The following is a 16,034-nucleotide window of genomic DNA, read 5'->3' as shown; positions in this document are numbered from 1 at the left end:
AAGATGACCGAAATCAAATGGGGTAGCGTCCACTTATATGCCTGGTGAGAGAAACCATATGGATTCGTTTACTCTTCCACTGAAATGTAATGTTCTTTTCATTAGGTTAAAGTTCACACCGAGGTAGAAAACTTTTATGATTTTCACATCACAGACACACACCAAAAAAAGAAACAACAACAAAAAAGTCGATGATAAATGTAGTCCGTAGTCAATTAAAAAAAAAAAAAACGTCTCCATTGCGTCTGCATGACTATCCAGTAAAAAAAAATAAAAGAGGCTATTGTCCTTTATGGCGTTTATGTCGACAAATATGTCACCGCAATTAAGGACGCACACTCGTCATCTTTGTTCCTGTTGTGCGTAATTGCCATCGTCCTATCCACGTCACAGCAACGGTACCGCGGACAGACGCCGTGAAAGAGAATCTTTTGTGGCGTCGTAACGAAGTCGTTTCAAAGTGAGTTACAGTTCTGCAATCGATGGTAAGATCCACACTCAGAGGCTAGACCAGATTTACGCATCTCCGGGAAAAAAATAATCATAATAAGAGAAGACTATGCTACCCTTAAAGGCTTCTCCCCTATTGGCTTCTCGTGACCCTGAGACCGAGCTCCAGGCTCCAGCATGAGGGGGGTCATCGGAGGATGTTCTTGGCCGCCGCACACTCGCTCTCGTCGGGGAGAGGAGGAGGAGGAGCAGAAAGCTCACCGGGGGCCCGGGGGCGAGAAAACTACGCACCTGCAGCAGGAGGACACTGCCTCCCTGCAAAGTCTTTCAGAAAATGGACTGCGCAACCCGCAGTGCCGGATCTGCTTCCAGGGCTCAGATAAGGTACTCTTCAATGCATTTTTTCTTTTGAGTTTATCCTATGTCGGCCTACTTGGCGGATTCCATTTGAAAACTGCAGTCTGCACCAGCACAGCAAATCTTAAATGAGGACGAACGTATTTGAATTTATCCCTCGAAACGGGAATGAATAATAATCTACACAAATGTCTCATGTAAGGTTAGCACAATGAAAAATTAGTAGAGAAATGAGCAAATGTTCACAATTGGTTCAAAGATGTGTTCAACAATAGATGGTAGAAGTAGATGGATCTGTATACCTGCCACCCACCAGTTGCATTCAGACAACATAATTTCAAGTTAATTCATGGAAGTAAATCATATTTGATTAACTGAACAAGTCTAGATTTAAACATGAGGACCAGGGCCAATACAAATTTGCAGCTCCTGACTGGACAATTGGGTAAGCAATTCAAGAGCTTCTCTGGCAAGGTAGAGGTCGCACCCTGGGCTTAAAAAAAAAAAAAGAAGAAAACAGTGATACAGTAACAAGTGACTCTTCGTTTTGGCTTTAAGCAACAACGACATCCAGAAAAACTTTGCTGTGCAGGCTGTTGGAGAGATCAAAGTTCTAGATGACACTTGTCTAGGAGGTTTTCTGGAAAGGTGCATGCATGCCTCCTACTCTCCTACTCAGACGTCAAAGTTGCAAAAGTACTCTGACAAGAACTGACAAGAACAAAATAAATATAATCTCTGGGGCTCATTAGATGTCAGTCGATCTGTTCTCTGGATATTTTCCCCCCTTTGGATATGTTTTTGTTTTTTCTTTTCAATGGAACACAAAATTGACAATTATGAGCTGCCCCTCCCAACCCCACACACATACAGAGTACATACAGTTCTTTTATGTAATTTAAGTCCTTACTTATGTCATCCAGTCTGACATGACTTGGCTCAGTGGTTACGGTGATCGATGCCTTTCATGGGTTTGAATCATATCTTTGTCAATATTTAGTGTTATGCTGTTGTAACACTATTCTCGAAGCTGAAAACCCGCACGAGTTCAGACCCCATGGTAATCGATGGTGAGCTTTGTCCCATATTGTAACACAAAACCTTTCTTGAAACCTGATAAAACCCGACTTTGTGAAATCAAACCCTATTTTGAAACACATACCGTACTTTGATACCATATCACCCCCCCCCCCACACGCACACACACCCCTCACACACTTGGAACTCTATACCTACCTAACTTTGAAGTCACAACCTTGGTCTGCTAGCTGGCAGATGAGGTGGCTGTGTGGTAAAGGTGTTGAACTGCTGAGCAGTTATGTGCTTCACAAAATGTTTCCGATCCCATCCTTTTTAACATTATGTTACATTTGGAAACTGAAACCCGACTTCAAAAATCAAACCTCATTTAAAACCTTACTCTGGAATTTTAACCCTTACACTTCACCAACAGATGAGGGTAGAATTGGTTTAGGTGATGGACTGCTATCTATTGTGTTCGACTTGCATGTGTTCGAATCCCGTCCTCATCGATATTTATTTCGCATTGTGCTGTTGTCAAAAGAACCTGATTTTGAAAGCATTTGGAAACTGAAACCCGACTTCAAAACCAAACCTGCTTTAAAACCTTACTCTGGAATTTCAACCCTTACACTTCACCAACAGATGAGGTTACGATTGGTTAAGGTGAGAGACTGCTATCTATTGTGTTTGCTTTGCACGGGTTTGAATCCCATCCTCATCAATGTTTAGTTATTTACCGTTGTGCTTTTGTCACAAGAGCCTGATTTTGAAACCATTTGGAAACTGAAACCCTAATTCAAAAATCAGACCTGCTTTAAAAGATTACTCTGAAATCCAAACCCTTACAACTTTAAATCAAATGAGATGACCAAGAGGTTAAGGTGCAGAACTGTTATTGCATTTTGTTCTGCATGCATGGTTTAGAATCCCATTCTCATCAATATTTAGTGATGCAGTGTTGTCACACTAACCGGATTTTGAAACCCGACTTCGAAGCCAAAGCTGCATTAAATCCCATCCCATACATTTTTACCATGAGGTGACCCGAGTGGTTAAGGTGATGGACTGCTAATCCATTGAGTTCTACACGCATGGGTTTGAATCCCATCCTCATAGATATCTAACGTTGTACTGTGTTAGTGACACAAACCTGATTTTGAAGCTGTAACCCGACTTAAATCCAAACCTGCTTTAAAACTTTACTGTGAAATCTGTACCCTAACGACTTTACATCAGATGAGGTGACCGAGTGGTTAAGGTGATGGACTGCTAATCCATTGTGTTCTGCATGCATGGGTTCGAATCCCATCCTCATCGTTGTTTTGGTGCTATGCAGTGTCATTACACAAAGCTGATTTTGGAACCATTTCGAAACTGAAAACAGACATTAAAGCCAAACCTGCTTTAAAACAATACGCTGAATTTCTAACTCTTATGGTTTACCATCAGATGAGGTGGACGAGTCGTTAAGGTGATGGACTGCTTATCCATTGTGTTCTACACGCATGGGTTCGAATCCCATCCTCATCGGTATCTTAACGTTGTACTATGTTGTCACGCTAACCTGATTTTGAAGCTGAAACCCTGCTTCAAAACCAAACCTACTTTAAAACCTCACTCTGAAATCCAAAATCTTACGACATTACACCAGATTAGGTGACCGAGTGGTTAAGGTGATGGACTACTAATCCATTGTGTTCTACATGCATCGGTTCGAATCCCATCCTCATTGGTATCTAATGTTGTACTGTGTTGTCCCACTAACCTGATTTTTAAACTGAAACCCTACTTCAAAACCAAACCTGCATGAATGCCTTTGAATCCCATCCTCATCGGTATTTAGTTAGGCGGTGGCGTCACACAAAACTTATTTTGAAACCATTTGGAAACTGAAACCCGACTTAAATCCAAACCTGCTTTAAAACCTTACTCTGAAATCCGTACCCTTACACTTTTACATCAGATGAGGTGACCGAGTGGTTAAGGTGATGGACTGCTAATCCATTGTGTCCTACACGCATGGGTTCAAATCCCATCCTCATCGGTGTCTAGTGTTGTAACACTAACCTGATTTTTAAACTGAAACCCGACTTCAAAACCGAACCTGCTTTAAAACCTTACTCTGAAATCCAAACCCTTACAATGTTACACCAGATGAGGTGACCGAGTGGTTAAGGTGATGGACTGCTAATCCATTGTGTTCTACACGCATGGGTTCGAATCCCATCCTCATCGGTATCAAGTGTTGTCATACTAACCTGATTTTTAAACTGAAACCCGACTTAAATCCAAACCTGCTTTAAAACCTTACTCTGAAATCCGAACCTTAAGACTTTACATCAGATGAGGTGACTGAATGCTTAAGTTTTGCATGAATAGGTTCAAATCCCATCCTCATCGATATTTAGTTCAGCAGTGGCGTCACATGAAACTGAAACATTTGGAAACTGAAACCCTACTTCAAACAAACCTACTTTACATCAGATGAGGTGACTGAGTGGTTAAGGTGATGGACTGCTAATCCATTGTGTTCTACACGCATGGTTTCGAATCCCATCCTCATCGGGTTCTAACGTTGTACTGTGTTATCACACTAACCTGATTTTTAAACTCAAACCCTACTTCAAAACCAAACCTTCATGAATACCTTTGAATCCCATCCTCATCGGTATTTAGTTAGGCGGTGGCGTCACACAAAACTTATTTTGAAACCATTTGGAAACTGAAACCCGACTTAAATCCAAACCTGCTTTAAAACCTTACTCTGAAATCCGTACCCTTACACCTTTACATCAGATGAGGTGACCGAGTGGTTAAGGTGATGGACTGCTAATCCATTGTGTCCTACACGCATGAGTTCAAATCCCATCCTCATCGGTGTCTAGTGTTGTAACACTAACCTGATTTTTAAACTGAAACCCGACTTCAAAACCGAACCTAGTTTAAAACCTTACTCTGAAATCCAAACCCTTACAATGTTACACCAGATGAGGTGACCGAGTGGTTAAGGTGATGGACTGCTAATCCATTGTGTTCTACACGCATGGGTTCGAATCCCATCTTCATCGGTATCAAGTGTTGTCATACTAACCTGATTTTTAAACTGAAACCATACTTCAAAACCAAACCCGCTTTAAAACCTTACTCTAAAATCCGAACCCTTAAGACTTTACATCAGATGAGGTGACTGAATGCTTAAGTTTTGCATGAATAGGTTCAAATCCCATCCTCATCGATATTTAGTTCGGCAGTGGCGTCACATGAGACTGAAACCATTTGGAAACTGAAACCCTACTTCAAACAAACCTGCTTTACATCAGATGAGGTGACCGAGTGGTTAAGGTGATGGACTGCTAATCCATTGTGTTCTGCATGTATGGGTTCAAATCCCATCCTCATTGTTGTTTTGGTGCTATGCAGTGTCATTACACAAAGCTGATTTTGGAACCATTTCGAAACTGAAAAGAGACATTAAAGCCAAACCTGCTTTAAAACAATACGCTGAATTTCTAACCCTTACGGTTTACCATCAGATGAGGTGGTCGAGTCGTTAAGGTGATGGACTGCTAATCCATTGTGTTCTACACGCATGGTTTCGAATCCCATCCTCATCGGTATCTAACGTTGTACTGTGTTGTCGCACTAACCTGATTTTTAAACTCAAACCCTACTTCAAAACCAAACCTGCATGAATGCCTTTGAATCCCATCCTCATCGGTATTTAGTTAGGCGGTGGCGTCACACAAAACTTATTTTGAAACCATTTGGAAACTGAAACCCGACTTAAATCCAAACCTGCTTTAAAACCTTACTCTGAAATCCGAACCCTTAAGACTTTACATCAGATGAGGTGACTGAATGCTTAAGTTTTGCATGAATAGGTTCAAATCCCATCTTCGATATTTAGTTCGGCAGTGGCGTCACATGAGACTGAAACCATTTGGAAACTGAAACCCTACTTCAAACAAACCTGCTTTTACATCAGATGAGGTGACCGAGTGGTTAAGGTGATGGACTGCTAATCCATTGTGTTCTGCATGCATGGGTTCGAATCCCATCCTCATCGTTGTTTTGGTGCTATGCAGTGTCATTACACAAAGCTGATTTTGGAACCATTTCGAAACTGAAAACAGACATTAAAGCCAAACCTGCTTTAAAACAATACCCTGAATTTCTAACCCTTATGCTTTACCATCAGATGAGGTGACCGAGTGGTTAAGGTGATGGACTGCTAATCTATTGGGTTTTACACGCATGGGTTCAAGTACCAAACTCATCGGTATCTAACGTTGTACTGTGTTGTCACACTAACCTGATTTTGAGGCTGAAACCCTGCTTTAAAACCTCACTTTGAAATCCAAACCCTTATGACTACATCTGATGCGGTGACTGAGTGGTTAAGGTGATGGCCTGCTAATCCGTTGTGTTCTACATGCATGGGTTTGAATCCCATCCTCTCGGTATCTAGTGTTGTCACACTAACCTGATTTTGAAACTGAAACCCTACTTCAAAACCAAACCTGCTTTAAAATCTTACCCTGAAATCCAAACCCTTACGACTTTACACAAGATGAGGTGACTGAGTTGTTAAGGTGATGAACTGCTAATCCATTGTGTTCTGCATGCATCGGTTTGAATCCCATCCTCATTGTTGTTTTGGTGCTATGCAGTCTGATTACACAAAGCTGATTTTCGAACCATTTCGAAACTGAAAACAGACATTAAAGCCAAACCTGCTTTAAAACAATACGCTGAATTTCTAACTCTTATGGTTTACCATCAGATGAGGTGGACGAGTCGTTAAGGTGATGGACTGCTTATCCATTGTGTTCTACACGCATGGGTTCGAATCCCATCCTCATCGGTATCTTAACGTTGTACTATGTTGTCACGCTAACCTGATTTTGAAGCTGAAACCCTGCTTCAAAACCAAACCTACTTTAAAACCTCACTCTGAAATCCAAAAGCTTACGATATTACACCAGATTAGGTGACCGAGTGGTTAAGGTGATGGACTACTAATCCATTGTGTTCTACATGCATGGGTTTGAATCCCATCCTCTCGGTATCTAGTGTTGTAACACTAACCTGATTTTTAAACTGAAACCCGACTTCAAAACCAAACCTGCTTTAAAATCTTACCCTGAAATCCAAACCCTTACGACGTTACACCAGATGAGGTGACCGAGTGGTTAAGGTGATGGACTGCTAATCTATTGGGTTTTACACGCATGGTTTCAAATCCCATCCTCATCTGTATCTTAACGTTGTACTGTGTTGTCACACTAACATGATTTTGAGGCTGAAACCCTGCTTCAAAACCAAACCTGCTATAAAACCTGACTTTGAAATCTGAACCCTTATGACTTTACATGAGATGAGGTGACCGAGTGGTTATGTTCTGCATGAATGTGTTTTAATCCCATCCTCATCAGTATTTAGTTAGGCAGTGGCGTCACACTAAACTGATTTTGAAACCATTCGGAAACTGAAACCCTACTTCAAGCAAACCTGATTTAAAACCTTACCCTGAAATCCGTACCCTTACACCTTTACATCACGTGAGGTGACTGAGTGGTTAAGGTGATGGACTGCTCATCCATTGTGTTCTACATTCATGGCTTCGAATCCCATCCTCATCGTTGGTTTGGAGCTATACAGTGGAATTACACAAAGCTGATTTTGGAACGATCAGACTTTAAAACCAAACCTGCTTGAAAACCTCACTCTGAAATCCAAACCCTTATACTTTCCTGTCAGATGAGGTGATCGAGTGGTTAAGGTGCTGGACTGTTAGTCAATTGTGTTCTACACGCATGAGTTCGAATCCCATCCTCATAGACATCTAATATTGTACTGTGTTCTCAGACTACCCTGATTTGGAAACTGAAACCAGACTTAAATCTAAACCTGCTTTAAAACCTTACTCTGAAATCTGTACGCTTACAACTTTTCATCAGATGAGGTGACTGAGTGGTTAAGATGATGGACTGCTAATCACTTGTGTTCTGCATGCATGGTTTCGAATGCCATCTTCATCTATGTTTTGGAGCTATGCAGTCTCATTACACAAAGCTAATTTTGGAACAATTTGGAAACCGAAACCAGACTTTAAAACCAAACCTGCTTTAAAACCTTACTGTTAAGTCCTAACCCTTAGGCTTTACCATCAGATGAGGTGACTTAGTGATTAAGGCGATGGACTGCTAACCCATTCTCCTCTTCATGTGTGGGTTTGAGCCTTATACTTGTTGCTATTTAACATTATTTCCTGCAATAACAAACTTCTCATGAAACCCGAACACTACTTTGAAACCCCCCAAAAACCTGATTTTGAAACACACACCTTAATCTGAAGCCTTCAACCTCCTCCGAAAAATTTACTCTGAAATCCTCACACTGGTGAGCTAAAATCATATTCGGCGAGCAATTGGTTAAGGCAATGGACTGCTAATCCGTTGTGCTATACATTCATGGGTTCCAATCCCATCCTTGTTGGTATTTATCATTATGTCATCTCATAACACTAAATCTGTCATGAAAACCGAACGGCCAAAATCGTAACCCTACTTGGAAGGAGGCCTTAGAAACCCCTACCCTTGGGGACCAAACATCAGATGTTGCGCATAACACAATGTACTGGTAATCCCCTGTGCTCTCCAGGCATGGGTTTGAATCCCATCCTTGTCAATATTTGTTGTTATTGTGTCTCGTAACACTTAAGATATTCTTGAAACCACTTTTAAACTGAAACACTAACCCTGCTTTCAACCCACACAAGGAAATTGTGTGTGGTTATAAAACTGATCTGTGGGAGGCAGCATGGTGCCACAAACCATGATATTTTAACATTCAGGCTTAAACTATGTGATTGACTAACACAAAGTAGCGCATAATTGTAAATTGAATTAGAAGATGTAGTTTTCAACATTTTTAGATAATAAAAACCAGGAAGCTGTGAATTTGTATTCACCCACCCAGCATTAAAACTTTGTGAAGTATCCTTTTGCTGCAATTAGAGCAGCAACTCTTTTGGGCTTTGTTGTTTCTTCTGCCTTTGTATATCTTGACTCAGATGGGGAATATTTGTGGACAGGAATTTACCAGTCACGCTGCAAATGCTAAATGGTATTTGGGTTTGGAGTTTGACAGGGACAATCAAACATAATAATTTTTTTTATCTAAACCATTCCATCTTAGTTCTCGCTGTGTGTTTAGGATCATTGTCTTGCTTTAAATTGAATCATCTTTTTTCAGGCTCCATCCTGTTTCATTCCAGATTACCCTTTATTTAGCTCTATCCATCTTCCCATCAACTCTTACCATCTTCCCCTTTCCTGCTCAAGAAAAGCATCCCCACATCATAATATTGCATCACCTTGTTTCACAGCGCGGATGGTGTGTTCAGGGTCATAAGCAGTGTTATTCTGACACACGACAACTCGTCGTTTAGGTCATGTGTTGAAAATTGTTTGATGTATGCCAATTATTCTATTAGTTGTATACAACTTTCACAGGCTTTATTAGGTTGTGGCTTCTCGCTCTCTCCCGGTCATGCTGTGTATATTATTTCTTCGTAGTTATGTTAAACAACCTTCACATGCTTTATCATGATGATGTTACGTTGTGACGATTAGCTATATGTGGGTAACACTTGGTGCGGCTGTGGACATAGATAATTGTTGTTTTCTTCGTCTGTCTTATTTAGATATAAGAAGGATTTTCTGTCTGGGCTTCAGTCAGGGCTGATTGCTCAAAAGACTTGTACCTTTTCCTCTCATTGCCAAGTCTTTTGTTTCATTCTTTTTTTGTAAAAATAAAACACACACACACAAAGACATCATTTCTTCCTCACGTATTCTGTCAGAAAAAGATTTGCTCAGACAGTGTCACAAAATGCAAAATGCTCCTCCCTCCCACATCCCCAAAAACATGCAACATTAATTGGAGACTCTAAATTGCCCATAGATGTGATTGTGAGTGTGGCTGTTTGTCTCTATGTGCCCTGTTATTGGCTGGCAACCAGTTCAAGGTGTATCCTGCCTCCTGGCTGTTGACAGCAGGAATCGGCTCCAGCACTCCCGTGACCCTTGTGAGGATTAGCGGCTGAGAAAATGGATGGCTGGATAGATGGATGGCTGGATGGATGGATGGAACCCAAGAATGTATCAAATGTAGCCGATCCCCGACTTCATGTAGGTGCTCTTTGTGATCTGCAGGGGGAGCTGTTGAGTCCCTGCCGCTGTGATGGCTCTGTCCGCTTCTCACACCAGTCTTGCCTCATCCGCTGGATCGGCGAAACGGGCTCCTGGCGCTGTGAGCTCTGCCGCTTCAAGTACCGGGTCTTTTCCGTTTGCACCAAGAACCCACTGCAGGTACTATAATGTTTCCAATGATTTTGGATTGGTCACCCCTTTGTGCCTCAAATCAATCGCATACCACTTGGGTTATCTTTCTGAAAATGTGAGTGAAATCCAGTTACAAATCAGTAGGACTGATTAACAAATAACTTAGCAGCTATACTGGTCAATGATGTAGCATGAGATGTGCCCCTTACAACAGAGGTCACTGTTGCATATAAAACAGTCAAAATGCTTTCATTATCTTTTAAACTAAGGGCACTTGCTTAGTTTCCACAATCTGGCCTCTGTTTTAAACTGTGAAAAGAAACAACATAAAACCTCAGGATTCCTTGATAAAGGATGACACAAGAGTGAGTATAAAGGGCAGCCAAACTGATTGAAATGGACAAAGAAGAAATGAGGCCTGCCTAATGAGACAACAGGAGGCCATTGTTTTAAAGGGAGAAAGGGCAGGAAATTCAAACAGACCAAACAAAAAAAGGACAAATCAAGGCTGTCATGCTGACGGTCAAATTGTAAAACGAAACCAGGAAATGCTAATGAAGCTAAATTAAGAGACACGTTATCTGCGTTTTGCACAAAGAGACAGGAGTTACCTGCATTTTGCACATCAAATTTGAACATTTCAATTCGGGATGTTTCGGTCTTTCGTATTCCATATAAATTAAGCCATAAGACCATTTAGCTACATAGTAGCGCATGTACAATGGATGTAAAAAGTCTACACACCCCGGTTGAAATACCATGCTTTTGTCTTAACAAACGAAACCAAGCTACATTTTTTTTTGTCATTTATTCCACCATTAATGTGACGTACGCATAAAATGTACCACAAAATTGAAAATTACATATGTGCATGCTGCACTTTTGTAACTGAGGCTCTGGCTGTGCTCCGAATCAACCACTCACTTGCTCATCTAATTCGTACATGCCACCAAGCACACACTATGTCTGATTAACCCCAAATGAAATTTAAGTGTTCCAGTAGGCTTTTTATGGCATTTTTCTAGTCATATATTCCGACTCTAGCTCTGGTCTGTAAGAGAGCATCTACATTGTAGGTCTTTACTGTGTTCAATGGAAGTTATTTTGTATTCCTCACTGATAGGTTTTGTCAAATATCCCTATAATGTTGTAGACTCTACAACATGAAACACATTAAAGACCGTCATCAACTGTGGGAGAAAATATTGCAGAACTGCGAAACCAAGGACTGAATCCATCCATCTGTTTTCATAGCCGCTTATCCTCATGAGGGTCGCGGGAGTGCTGGAGGCTATCCCAGCTGTCAACAGACAGCAGGCGGGGTACACCCTGAACTGGTTGCCAGCCAATCACACCTCGGGGCAATTTAGAGTGTCCAATTAATGTTGCATTTTTTGGGATGTGGGAGGAAACCGTAGTTCCTGGAGAAAACTCACACAGGCACAGGGAGAACATGCAAACTCCACACAGGCAGGTCTCGGATTGAACCCGGGACCTCAGAACTGTGAGGCAAACACTTTCCAGCTGGCCCACCGTGCTGCCCATCCCAAAAACATTCAACATTAATTGGACACTCTAAATAGGTGTGATTGTGAGGGCGGCTGTCTGTTTCATTGTTCCCTGCGATTGGCTGGCATCCAGTTAAGGGTATACCCTGCCTCCTACCTCTTGACACCTGGGATAGGCTCCAGCACTCCCGGGACTCTTGTGAGAATCAGGAGCGAAGAAAATGGATGGATGAATGGATGAATCTGTTTAGGGCATGTAACAACTTCCATTTTAATGTTTGCATTTTGAGATAGGGTGGCAAGAAGGTTATTTATTTATGTATTTTTAGCTATAGCCAGAGCCTCAGTCAAGGTGGAAGGAATAATGAACATGCTCACATATAAGTCAGTACGAGCACAAAACTGTAGGGTCTCTGCAAAAAAAAAAAAAGCCTACTAGAAAAGCTGATCCTGGTTGGTTTTAATCAAAGGTACTGTAAATGGCAGGTGCAAACTGGCTCACATTTAACAAATTTGAATGTGATTGGTCAGTTCTAAAAACAGCTACATCCTCAGTTATGAGTGTGTGCACACTTATGCAATCATATCTCAAGTGGGTTTTTTGTGTGTTTCTACAGTTTTATCTGTGTAATGTTTATCGATCATTTTCATTATTTTTTTTTTCTTTTATTCTTTCGGCCCAAATGAACAAAATGGGCTAGTTATACTTGTAATTATTTCATCAACATGAATGAAATGTTGCACATGAGGTGTGAGAACGGCTGAGTGTGACGAGTTGCTCTTCATCCTGCACATCTTCAGTGACAGTGATGTGAATACAGCGCAGTGGATGTGTATAATGAATCAGGGGTTTTATTTCTCGGTGTTGTCAAATACCATAAATAAAGTGTGACCCCTCGGTTGACGAAAGACATCAACTCCATCACTAACCTCCTCCAAGGCAGTGTTCTCCACAGAAAGGTTGCCAAAAAACAATCTTGGCTGACACTTACTGCATGAACACGAAATGCTGGATGTGCTTTAGTGTTTGCTGTCTTGTGTCAACACTTATTTACACAGCTGACTGCTTTCACTATCTAGTTGACACTCCCCGTGGTAATGCATCAGATTAGATTATTATGTTTACCAGTCCAGATTGGACATCTGAATACTTGTAATCTATACCTTTTGATTTTCCTGTACAAATTCAAAATGTGCAAAGACATATAAAGCACCGGCTCTTGATTGTGTTCTTGAATTCCTGTGCTTTTTAATGCCATGCCATTGAGTGTAAGTGCTCTTCATTGTATTTTTTTTTTTAATTCACTTCAACTAAATGTTTATAAAGAGGCTGCTGGATTCAAAACAGTGCGGCCATAAATCAAAGCAATATTCCGAGAATTCAAATTGAACATAGAAATGTAATTAACGTAACTGCAGAACAGTGGCGCAGGTGTAGAGCGTTGGCCTCACAATTCTGAGGACCGAGGTTCAAATCCCAAGCTCCCCCTGTGTGGGGTTTGCATGTTCTCCCCGTGCATGTGTGGGCTTTCTTAGGGTACCCCGGTTTCTTCCCACATCCCCAAAACATGCATTAATTCGAGACTCTTAAATTGCCCCTAAGTGTGATTGTGAGTGCGACTGTTGTCTGTCTCCATGTGCCCGTACCCTGTGATTGGCTGGCAACCCAGATGAGGATGTACCTCGTCTCCTGCCTGAAGATGGCTGGGATAGGCTCCAGCCCTCCCGTGACCCTTGTGAGGATAAGCAGCTCAGGAAATAGATGGATGGATGGAAATATTTGTGGACAATCAACACCATGTACAAATGTGTTTGGTATGATTGACTCATTTCACACACATAAACAGTAGTGTGTGGACCCTACCATTTATTATTATCACAGGTTTTAATGATGGCTGAATCTTGCGTGGAACATAATCATCCTTTAATATGTGTGTCTTGTCTTGCAGTGGCAATCTATTTCACTGAACTTCATTGAAAAGGTACAGATTTCAGCCGTCATCCTGGGCACTCTGTTCCTCGCAGCCAGTTTTGGTTGGCTTATGTGGTCATTTGTCAGCCCCTATGCAGAATTCCAGCACCAGGATTATATCTTTAAGATATTATACGGCATGTACATCTTCATGGATTTTGTCTGTATAGGTATGACACAACAGATTTTCTTCTGAAACATTTTTCTCACTAGTTAACATATCAGGTGTCGTGTATGTTTTCAACAAAATGAAGGTTGTGCTTTGATAGTATTATCACATTTGTGTTATCACATTTGTTACTCTCAATATACGCCTTTCGGTGTAAATACATTGAGTTCCGGTCTAAAATTAACCAATATCATTTTCATTTATATTATAATTAAGAAGGCTGCTGCAAACTTTCATGAGCTCTTGCTGCTTGCCACACAGCACATTTCAACCAATCTGACCTTGATAAAATAGAACAGCAAATGTGTGTGTTTTTTTTTTTTAAAGGAAACTCACTGCAAATGTGTGCTGATATTTTACTTCATCAACTGTGAAAGAAGCTTTCTGCATAACCAAGAAACATTTTTTAACCCTCTTTGTTGGACCCCTACCCTTTGTTCTTTATGCACAGGACTTTTAATCCAACAAGGACCGGCTGTTTACCGGATCATAAGGCGCTGGCATACAATGAACCAGAAGTGGAAAGTGCTGAATTATGAGAAAAACAAGGACTTGACCAGTTCTGACAGCAAAAGTGGTGGTGGTGAAAACGGCACCGCAGAGGTCACAGACAACGGACGGGGGTCGAGGCGACGTTTGAGGTCTTGCCTTACACTTTATGTTGGTAATACTGTTCTGCGCATCGTGAACAGGCTAAGACCCAACCTCACCACCAACCACGAGGTCATCATGAGGGTGACCACCGTATAGCAGGGTCAAGAGCAAACAAGTGAACTCTGGCGGTGTACCTAAAACACCACCATGAACCTATTTTTTCTCTTTTTTTTTTTGCACACAGAAGGGCAAATTGTTTGCGGCCAAAGGGTGAATAGATTGGTTAAATCAAAGTCCCGAAGCCCACGTACACAAGTAAAATGAACAAATCAAGACTGTTGGACAAAAGACTGCTGGATAAAAAAGTATAATTTTCAAGACTGTTGAATAAAAGTATTGGGTAAAAATAAGGTTGGACTGTCTTTTTTTAAAGGAATAACTTAAGGATTGTTGTACAGCTCTTTTCTGAAGAATTGACATACCTTTAGGCTGTTTTTTGTTATCTCGAGTCGTTTGAACTGAACTTTGCAAGGCTAATGCATTAGGTTTTAAAAAGCATAAATACAACAGAGGGGATGGAAACCACGTTATTAATCAGTTATAAAAATATGAAATAATGCCAACTGTGAAAATGCCATTTTGTCACGTCCTAAAAGAATATGCACTAATAAGGAGACAACCAGGTTCTTTACCCTCACAGTTCCTGTAGTGATTATATTTACTGGGATACAGATGTGCTAGAGCCTATCGCAGCAACTGCAGTTGCCAATTAAGCCACCATCGATGGTTTGGGGATGTGGAAGAGTTGAGGAAATAATGCATTGAATAGCAGATGAGGTTTGCTTTCCCTTTTTTATAGCCGCTGAACAACGCAAATGCACAAATGACCTTAAGAGTGACCTAAGAATACAGAAATAAAGATCACCTCCCAACCCAGACTGGATGACTCATTGGCCACCAAAACAAGTCACCATCCGCCATCTTGATGCTCCCGAAACAACCATGCTGACCTGTGCAGCGACAGCGATTAATTGCGTTAATCGCCAGTTTCGTGCCTGTGAGAAAACATTCCACAGGTATCTTATAAAGATTTACTTTGACAATTAAAAGTTTGTCTCGAAAGGGTTCACTTGAACAAAGTTTCGTCCACGGTTGTTGTTCATTGTTCTCTCTGCTTCGCCTTTATAGGCTGACAGTTTTTCGTGAAAAAGCAATGTAAATATTTTCCCAAACTTCCTCAGTGGATAAGCAAGAGAACACATTTTGTGTAAAAATATTTGATGAATTTCATAATGCAAAACTACAAATTGAATTTGATTTTCAAATGTGAGGAAAAATGTTCTGTCTGAAATAAGACCTCGCTGAGATAATGAACAATGTGTTTAGTGTGTATTTTCCCATTGCGAGTACTTATTTCCAAAAATATCTCTGACTTAAAATCGAATGTTTTTATGACAAAAAATGCTTAGTTTTTTGCTATGTTATGATGATAGTGCTTCACGGCGTATTTTGGAAAAAGTTAACATTTCACGGCAATCGGGCCGTAGGTCATATGCAAGGTTTCTTGGTAGTCACGGTGTTATCTTTCCTTTGCACTTAGCGTTTTATTGCTT

The 16,034-nt window shown here is 40.9% G+C and overlaps 1 protein-coding gene and 5 non-coding genes across 8 annotated transcripts; all 6 read left to right on the top strand.

Moving 5' to 3' along the window:
* The first annotated feature begins 331 nt into the window (after window positions 1-331).
* Window positions 332-14,825, top strand: LOC133508057 (E3 ubiquitin-protein ligase MARCHF9-like). 3 transcript variants are annotated; one of them, XM_061833760.1, is made up of 5 exons: window positions 332-485; window positions 575-834; window positions 10,050-10,205; window positions 13,636-13,828; window positions 14,279-14,824. In XM_061833760.1, the coding sequence occupies exons 2-5, from the start codon at window positions 628-630 to the stop codon at window positions 14,575-14,577; spliced, it is 855 nt and encodes a 284-aa protein (XP_061689744.1). In that variant the 5' UTR covers window positions 332-485; window positions 575-627; the 3' UTR covers window positions 14,578-14,824. The 3 variants fall into 3 exon arrangements, with proteins under 3 accessions (XP_061689744.1, XP_061689746.1, XP_061689745.1); XM_061833762.1 differs by having other exon boundaries at window positions 13,636-13,668; window positions 14,279-14,416; XM_061833761.1 differs by lacking the exon at window positions 332-485 and having other exon boundaries at window positions 492-834; window positions 14,279-14,825.
* trnas-gcu (transfer RNA serine (anticodon GCU)) lies at window positions 3,066-3,147 on the top strand. The gene has a single exon. It is a non-coding gene; the product is annotated as a tRNA-Ser (tRNA).
* trnas-gcu (transfer RNA serine (anticodon GCU)) lies at window positions 3,793-3,874 on the top strand. The gene has a single exon. It is a non-coding gene; the product is annotated as a tRNA-Ser (tRNA).
* trnas-gcu (transfer RNA serine (anticodon GCU)) lies at window positions 3,984-4,065 on the top strand. Its single transcript has one exon. It is a non-coding gene; the product is annotated as a tRNA-Ser (tRNA).
* On the top strand, window positions 4,817-4,898 carry trnas-gcu (transfer RNA serine (anticodon GCU)). Its single transcript has one exon. It is a non-coding gene; the product is annotated as a tRNA-Ser (tRNA).
* trnas-gcu (transfer RNA serine (anticodon GCU)) lies at window positions 5,815-5,896 on the top strand. Its single transcript has one exon. It is a non-coding gene; the product is annotated as a tRNA-Ser (tRNA).
* Window positions 14,826-16,034: the final 1,209 nt, after the last annotated feature.

Source organism: Syngnathoides biaculeatus, chromosome 10 (genome assembly GCF_019802595.1).
Source record: "Syngnathoides biaculeatus isolate LvHL_M chromosome 10, ASM1980259v1, whole genome shotgun sequence".
NCBI classification, from domain to species: domain Eukaryota; kingdom Metazoa; phylum Chordata; class Actinopteri; order Syngnathiformes; family Syngnathidae; genus Syngnathoides; species Syngnathoides biaculeatus.
The sequence above is the reverse complement of the archived record's forward strand: the minus strand, read 5'-3'. Positions and strand labels throughout refer to the sequence as shown.

Excerpts from the sequence above, each read along its gene's own strand:
- LOC133508057 (XM_061833761.1), top strand. The coding sequence starts at position 628 with ATGAGGGGGGTCATCGGAGGATGTTCTTGGCCGCCGCACACTCGCTCT. Across the intron at positions 835-10,049 it reads GCTTCCAGGGCTCAGATAAG|GGGGAGCTGTTGAGTCCCTG; the intron begins GTACTCTTCAAT and ends TGTGATCTGCAG. Across the intron at positions 10,206-13,635 it reads GCACCAAGAACCCACTGCAG|TGGCAATCTATTTCACTGAA; the intron begins GTACTATAATGT and ends CTTGTCTTGCAG.